At 53.9% G+C, this 8,481-nt stretch overlaps 1 protein-coding gene across 1 annotated transcript; it reads left to right on the top strand.

The window, feature by feature from the left end:
* The first annotated feature begins 6 nt into the window (after positions 1-6).
* LOC133362924 (polyubiquitin-like) lies at positions 7-1,157 on the top strand. The gene has a single exon (XM_061581904.1). It carries the CDS (start codon positions 13-15, stop codon positions 490-492), a length of 480 nt encoding a protein of 159 aa, XP_061437888.1. The 5' UTR covers positions 7-12; the 3' UTR covers positions 493-1,157.
* Positions 1,158-8,481: the final 7,324 nt, after the last annotated feature.

Raw genomic sequence — 8,481 nt, 5'->3', positions numbered from 1 at the left:
CCCCGTGGCGACATGAACAGACTCTGGCGGTGGCTAAATGGCCACAAGGCCGTCAACCCGGGGGCGGAGCCTCCAGCAACCGCTGCCGAAGCCAACGGGGAGACCCCAGAGACGCGAGGAATTCGTCTGAAGCAGCGGGAGCCGGAGTCGTCATCCCACCCGGATGCCCAGCTCTGCGGTGGCGATGATGTCCCACAGATCTACGTGAAGACGATCGCCGGCAAGATCTTCAGCGTCGACTGGAACCCTACGGACACCGTTGAGAATGTGAAAGTGAAGATCCAGGACAAGGAAGGGATTCCTCTAGACCGGCAGAGGCTGATCTTCACTCAGAGCCAGCTAGAGAACGGTCAAACAGTCTACTACTACAACATCCAGGCAGGGTCTACTCTGAACCTGGTTCTCGGGCTCCGTGGTGACATGAACAGACTCTGGCGGTGGCTAAATGGCCACAAGGCCTCCCTGCTCGACGCCGGGAGCCTTCGTCCGTAACTCTGCCTTGACCCTCGTGGCCGCGACCTCAGGGAGATGACATCTCGCCGCCCGAAATTGAAGAGTTGAATCCACAGCATTTAGAAGTTGAGTGCTCAAATTCTAAATGTTGTGTATTCGCTACTTTAAAGCAAATTTACATTTTGTACGGACGTCTTGTTATTTATTTATTTGCGGAGGTCAACAACGGCGCGGTCCCTAAACTGTGGGAAATCGTCTCACACGAAAAGCCGGCGCCATTGAAGTACATCTCGACCGCGAGTTAAACGAAGTTGTGAGTAAAACCGTCGTGTTTTTAAATCCTTTATATTAAGTTCGCTTGCTTGCTTGCTTGGGACCGTGCAAATCTTTCGGTCGTTTTTTAACCCACTTCCCGTGATCCAATCGAGCTGACATTTTCCACACAGACTCGTTGTGCGTGACAATTAATGTTCGTGGAAATTTTTTTCCAAAATTTTACACTTTTTAGGACAAAAATATTATATTTAATTACCAATTGCTTAATGGTGCAATGCAATCATCTGACACATAGGTGGCAGCCATCTCAAGCCAGAGGACGAGAGGACTCTAGCTGCCACGCATATAAAGGATTTATAGTGAAAAACTTTGTTTTTACGGGTTATACTTATTTTTCTTCTTGGTTCTTTCGGTAAAGTCATCACGTTGAAGGGAAATAATAAAATAATAAAAATATAACATTAAAATACAATTCTCACGACGTTTCGGCCACAACGCAAGCAGCCGTCCTCAGGTGAAGAATGAGGACGGCTGCTTGCGTTGTGGCCGAAACGTCGTGAGAATTGTATTTTATTATGTTTTATTTTTATTATTTTATTATTTCCCTTCTACGTGATGACTTTAACGAAAGAACCAAGAAGATGAATCCCTGCAGTCACGAAAGCTTTAAATCGAAAAATGCGGTATTATTCTCTCTGGCAAAAAGTAATACGGGATGTGTTAAGAAATAGACACCTCCTGTGTTACAGGACATGGAGATGATGCGTTGTGGAGTTTGTAGTGTCCTTGTACACACTGTGTTAAGAAATAGACATCTTGTGTGTTACAGGACAGAGAGATTGTGGAGTTTGTAGTGTCCTTGTACACTCTGTGTTAAGAAATAGACACCTTGTGTGTTACAGGACATGGAGATGATGCGTTGTGGAGTTTGCAGTGTAATTGTGCTGTTTGCCTCGTGGCGTTTTTTGGGCTTCTGTTTTGGGATGCGGCCATGACGTTTGGGGACGAAGCCATGTTGGGTGGGGAGGTGGTGGCCATGTTGGGTAAGGGGGTGTGTGTGGTGGTGGCCATGTTGGGTAGGGGGGTGGTTGGTGGTGGCCATTGTGGATAGGGGAGTGTGTGTGGTGGTGGCCATGTTGGGTAGGGGGGGTCATTTTAGATGGGGGGGGGTGGTGGTGGCCATGTTGGGTAGGGGGGGTCATGTTGGGGAGGGGGTGGTTGGTGGTGGCCATTTTGGATAGGGGAGTGAGGTGGTGGCCATTTTGGATAGGGAAGTGTGGTGGTGGCGGCCATGTTGGGTAGGGGGGGTCATGTTGGGTAGGGGGTGGTTGGTGGTGGCCATGTTGGGTAGGGGGGGTCATTTTGGATAGGGGGTGTGGTGGTGGTGGCCATTTTGGATAGGGGTGGTGGTGGCCATGTTGGGTAGGGGGTGGTTGGTGGTGGCCATTTTGGATAGGGGGATGTGGTGGTGGGCATGTTGGGTAGGGGGGGGGGTTGGTGGTGGCCATTTTGGATAAGGGGGGGGTGTGTGGTGGTGGCCATGTTGGGTAGGGGGGGGTGTGGTGGTGGGTAGGGGGTGGTGGCCATGTTGGGTAGGGAGGGGTACACAGCCCAGAGCAGAGACCCAACAAAATAATTATTTTAAAAAACATTTATTCAGTGATTGAAACCACACAAGCACAACAACGTCATCATCATCATTATTATTAGATTTGATTGTCACGTCAAACAGAAACACACACAAACAATTTAACACACAATTAACACACACAACACACAAGACAAAGATTCCCCCCCTCCGTATAGCCTTAACAGACTGTTGGGGCAAGTGCTGTTAGCGAGTAGCAGCAGCACCACCTTTACAGTCTGGTACGGCACACGAGGGGGTGGGTGGCCAACACCACGCCCGGCCGCCTTTGTCTCCCCAGTGGCGATGTTTACTACACACCGCTACACCAGCAACACACCGCACCAGGCTCAGGAACGGGTTCGCAGTGCAGCATAGCGCTAACCACTACACTACCGCTCCCCACACGCTCCCCACACACACGCAGATACACACACACAGACACACACAGACACAGGCAGACACACACAGACGGACACACAGACACACACGCACAGACACACACGCACACACACAAACACACACACATACACAGAGACACACACAGACAGACGGACACACAGACACACACGCACAGACACACACGCACACACACAAACACACACGCACAGACACACACACAAACACACACACACAAACACACACACAGACAGACGGACACACACAGCCACACACACAACATAAACAGACACACACAGAATGAACACTCGTTTGATTGATCGTCTTCAGAGTCAGGGAATCATCGCTCCAGTCGCCAGGGCGGTGGCGATGGTGGTGGTGATGATGGTGGTGGTGGTGATGGTGGTGGTAGTGATGATGATGGTGGTGATGATGGTGGCGGTGGTGATGGTGGTGCTAAGGCATCGTCGGTCTACTGCTGTGTGGCCTATAGTCCTAGGTGAGTGAGTGAATGGGTGAGTGAATGGGTGGGCGAATGAATTAATGGGCGAGCGAATGGGGGAGGGAGTGAGTGAATGGGTGGGTGAATTATTGAATGTGTGCGTGAGTGAATGAATGGGTGGATGAGGGAATAGGCGAGCGAGTCAATAAATGGGTGAGTGAATGAGTGAGTGAATGGGTGGGTGAGTGAATGGGTGGGTGAGTGAATGAGTGAGTGATGGTTTGGTGAGTGAATGGGTGGGTGAGTGAAGAGTGAGTGGATGGGTGGGATTGATGGGTTGAGTGAGTGAATGAGTGAGTGAGTGCCTGGTGGGGAGTGGGTGAATGAGTGAGTGGTGAATGGGTGGGTGCGTGAATGGGTGGGTGAATGGGTGGGTGAGTGAATGGGTGGGTGAGTGATGATGTGAGTGAATGGGTGGGTGAGTGAATGGGTGAGTGAGTGAATGGGTGGGTGAGTGAATGGGGTGGGTGAAGGGGGTGAGTGAATGGGTGGGGGAGTGATGGGTGGGTGAGTGGATGGGTGGGTGAGTGAATGGGTGTGGGTGAGTGAATGGGTGAGTGAGTGAATGGGTGGGTTGAGTGAATGGGTGGGTGACATGGGTGGGTGAGGAATGGGTGGGTGAGTGAATGGGTGGGTGAGTGAATGGGTGGGTGAGTGATGGGTGGGTGAGTGAATGGGTGGGTGAGTGAATGGGTGGGTGATGAATGAGTGAGTGAATGGTGGGGTGAGTGAATGGGGGGTGAGTGAATGAGTGAGTGATGGGGGGTGAGTGAATGGGTGGGTGAGTGAATGGGTGGGTGAGTGATGGGTGGGTGAGTGAATGGGTGGTGAGTGAATGGGTGGGGTGAGTGAATGGGTGGGTGAGTGAATGGGTGGGTGAGAATGGGTGGGTGAGTGAGGGTGGGTGAGTGAAGTGAGTGAGTGAATGGGTGGGTGAGTGAATGAGTGAGTGAATGGGTGGGTGAGTGAATGGGTGAGTGAGTGAATGGGTGGGTGAGTGAATGGGTGGGTGAGTGAATGGGTGGGTGAGTGAATGGGGGGTGGGTGAGTGAATGAGTGAGTGAATGGGTGGGTGAGTGAAGGGTGGGTGAGTGAATGGGTGGGTGAGGGAATGGGCGAGTGAGGTGAATGAGACGGTGAGTGAATGGGTGGGTGAGTGAATGGGTGGGTGAGTGAATGGGGGTGAGTGAATGGGTGGGTGAGTGAATGAGTGAGTGAATGGTGGGTGAGTGATGAGTGAGTGAATGGTGGGTGAGTGAGTGAATGAGTGAGTGAATGGGTGGGTGGTGAGTGAATGGGTGGTGAGTGAATGGGTGGTGAGTGAATGGGGGGTGAGTGAATGGGTGGGTGAGGATGAGGATGTGATGGCGTGGGTGGGTGTGAATGGGTGGGTGAGTGAATGGGTGGTGAGTGAATGGGTGATGTGAATGGGGTGGTGAGTGAATGGGTGGGTGAGTGAATGGGTGGTGTGAGGTGAATGAGTAGTGAATGAGTGAGTGAGTGAAGGGTGGGTGAGTGAATGGGTGGGTGAGTGAAGGGTGAGTGAATGGGCGGGTGAGTGATGGGCGGGTGAGTGAATGGGTGGGTGAGTGAATGGGTGGGTGAGTGATGGGTGGGTGAGTGAATGGGTGGGTGAGTGAATGGGTGGGTGAGTGAATGGGTGGTGAGTGAATGGGTGGTGAGTGAATGGTGGGTGATGTGAATGGGTGGGTTGAGTGAATGGGTGGGTGAGTGAATGGGTGGGTGAGTGAATGGTGGGGGTGAGTGAAGGGTGGGTGAGTGAATGGGGGGGTGAGTGAATGGGTGGGGGTGTGAATGGGTGGGTGAGTGAATGGGTGAGTGAATGGCGGGTGAGTGAATGGGCGGGGATAGTGAATGGGTGGGTGAGGAATGGGGGGTGAGTGAATGGGTGGGTGAGTGAATGGGTGGGTGAGGTGAATGGGTGGGTGAGTTAATGGGTGGGTGAGTTAATGGGTGGGTGAGTGAATGGGTGGGTGAGTTAATGGGTGGGTGAGTTAATGGACTGGTGAGTGAATGGGTGGGTGAGTGAATGGGGGTGAGTGAATGGGGGGTGGGTGAGGAATGAGTGAGTGAATGGGTGGGTGAGTGAATGGGCGAGTGAGTGAATGGGTGGGTGAGGAATGGGTGGGAGTGAATGGGTGGGTGATGAATGAGTGAGTGAATGGGTGGGTGAGTGAATGGGTGGGTGAGTGGAATAGGTGGGTGAGTGAATGGGTGGGTGAGTGAGTGATTGGGTAGGTGAGTGAATGGGTGGCTGAGTGAGTGAATGGGTCGGTGAGTGAATGGGTGGGTGAGTGAATGGGGGGTGAGTGAATGAGTGAGTGAATGGGTGGGTGAGTGAATGAGTGAGGTGAATGGGTGGGTGAGTGAATGGGCGGGTGAGTGAATGGGCGGGTGAGTGAATGGGCGGGTGAGTGAATGGGCGGGTGAGTGAATGGGCGTGAGTGAATGGGCGGGTGAGTGAATGGGCGGGTGAGTGAATGGGCGGGTGAGTGAATGGGGGGAGTGAATGGGTGGGTGGGTGAGTGAATGGGTGGGTGGGTGAGTGAATGGGTGGGTGGGTGAGTGAATGGGTGGGTGGGTGAGTGAATGGGTGGGTGGGTGAGTGAATGGTGGTGGGTGAGTGATGTGGGGGTGTGGGTGGGGTTGAGTGAATGGGTGGGTCGGGTGAGTGCATGGGTGGGGTGAGTGCGTGGGTGGGTGTGGGTGAGTGAATGGGGGGGTGGGGTGAAGGGGTGGTGGGTGAGTGAACTGGGTGTGGGTGAGTGAATGGGTGGGTGGGTGAATGGGTGGGGGTGAGTGGGTGAGGTGGGTGAGTGAATGGGTGGGTGAGTGGCTAATGGGTGGGTGAGTGGAATGGGTGGGTGAGTGGAATGGGTGGGTGATGGAATGGGTGGGTGAGTGAATGGGTGGGTGAGTGAATGGGTGGGTGGGGGTGAGTGAATGGGTGGGTGAGTGAATGGGTGGGTGAGTGAATGGGTGGGTGAGTGAATGGGTGGGTGAGTGAATGGGTGGGTGAGTGAATGGGTGGGTGAGTGAATGGGTGGGTGAGTGAATGGGTGGTGAGTGAATGGGTGGGTGAGTGAATGGGTGGGTGAGTGAATGGGTGGGTGAGTGAATGGGTGGGTGAGTGAATGGGTGGGTGAGTGAATGGGTGGGTGAGTGAATGGGTGGGTGAGTGAATGGGTGGGGGAGTGAATGGGTGGGTGAGTGAATGGGTGGGTGAGTGAATGGGTGGGTGAGTGAATGGGTGGGTGAGTGAATGGGGTGAGTGAATGGGTGGGAGTGAGGTGGGTGAGTGAATGGGTGGGTGAGTGAATGGTGGGAGAGTGAATGGGTGGGAGAGTGAATGGTGGGTGAGTGAATGGGCGGTGAGTGAATGGGCGGGTGAGTGAATGGGCGGGTGAGTGAATGGGCGGGTGAGTGAATGGGCGGGTGAGTGAATGGGCGGGTGAGTGAATGGGCGGTGAGTGAATGGGCGGGTGAGTGAATGGGCGGGTGAGTGAATGGGGTGAGTGAATGGCCTTGAGTGAATGGGCCGGTGAGTGAATGGGCGGGAGTGAATGGGCGGGTGAGTGAATGGGCGGGTGAGTGAATGGGCGGGTGAGTGAATGGGCGTGAGTGAATGGGCGGGTGAGTGAATGGGCGGGTGAGTGAATGGGCGGGTGAGTGAATGGGCGGGTGAGTGAATGGGCGGGTGAGTGAATGGGCGGGTGAGTGAATGGGCCGGTGAGTGATGGGCGGGTGAGTGAATGGGCGGGTGAGTGAATGGGCGGGTGAGTGAATGGGCGGGTGAGTGAATGGGTGGGTGAGTGAATGGGTGGGTGAGTGAATGGGTGGGTGAGTGAATGGGTGGGTGAGTGAATGGGTGGAGTGAATGGGTGGGTGAGTGAATGGGTGGGTGAGTGAATGAGTGAGTGAATGGGTGGGTGAGTGAATGGGTGGGTAGTGAATGGGTGGGTGAGTGAATGAGCCGGTGAGTGAATGGGCGGGTGATGAATGGGTGGTGAGTGAATGGGTGAGTGAATGGGTGGGTGAGTGAATGAGTGAGTGATGGGTGAGTGATGAATGGTGAGTGAGTGAATGAGTGATGAATGGTGAGTGAGTGAATGGGTGAGTGAGTGAATGAGTGAGTGAATGGGTTGATGAGTGAATGGGCGGGTGAATGAATGGGTAGGTGAGTGAATGAGCCAGTGAGTGAATGGGTGGTGAGTGAGTGGGTGAGTGAATGGGTGGGGAGTGAATGGGTGGGTAGTGGGTGAGTGAATGGGTGGGTGAGTGAATGGGTGGGTGAGTGAATGGGTGGGTGATGAATGGGTGGGTGAGTGAGTGGTGGGTGAGTGAGTGGGTGGGTGAGTGAGTGGGTGGGTGAGTGAGTGGGTGGGTGAGTGAATGGTGGGTGAGTGAATGGGTGGGTGAGTGAATGGGTGGGTGAGTGAATGGGTGGGTGAGTGAATGAGTGAGTGAATGGGTGGGTGAGTGAATGGGTGGGTGAGTGAATGGGTGGGTGAGTGAATGGGTGAGTGAATGGGTGGTGAGTGAATGGGTGGGTGAGTGAATGGGTGGGTGATGAATGGCGGGTGAGTGAATGGGCGGTGAGTGAATGGGCGGGTGAGTGAATGGGCGGGTGAGTGAATGGGCGGGTGAGTGAATGGGCGGGTGAGTGAATGGGCGGGTGAGTGAATGGGTGGGTGAGTGAATGGGTGGGTGAGTGAATGGGTGGGTGAGTGAATGAGTGAGTGAATGGGTGGGTGAGTGAATGAGTGAGTGAATGGGTGGGTGAGTGAATGGGTGGGTGAGTGAATGGGTGAGTGAATGGGTGAGTGAGTGCATGAGCCAGTGAGTGAATGGGTGGGTGAGTGAATGGGTGGGTGAGTGAATGGGTGGGTGAGTGAATGGGTGGGTGAGTGAATGAGTGAGTGAGTGGGTGAGTGAGTGAATGGGTGAGTGAGTGAATGAGTGAGTGAATGGGTGAGTGAGTGAATGGGTGAGTGAGTGAATGAGTGAGTGAATGGGTGGATGAGTGAATGGGCGGGTGAATGAATGGGTAGGTGAGTGAATGAGCCAGTGAGTGAATGGGTGGGTGAGTGAATGGGTGGGTGAGTGGGTGAGTGAATGGGTGGGTGAGTGAATGGGTCGGTGAGTGGGTGAGTGAATGGGTGGGTGAGTGAATGGGTGGGTGAGTGAATGGGTGAGTGAGTGA

The sequence above is a fragment of the Lethenteron reissneri genome, unplaced genomic scaffold, assembly GCF_015708825.2.
Source record: "Lethenteron reissneri isolate LAM-NWPU_2019-01 unplaced genomic scaffold, ASM1570882v1 scaffold_1638, whole genome shotgun sequence".
In the NCBI taxonomy this organism is placed as follows: Eukaryota; Metazoa; Chordata; class Hyperoartia; order Petromyzontiformes; family Petromyzontidae; genus Lethenteron; species Lethenteron reissneri.
Note: the sequence above shows the minus strand (reverse complement) of the source record. Positions and strands in the feature narration are given on the sequence as shown.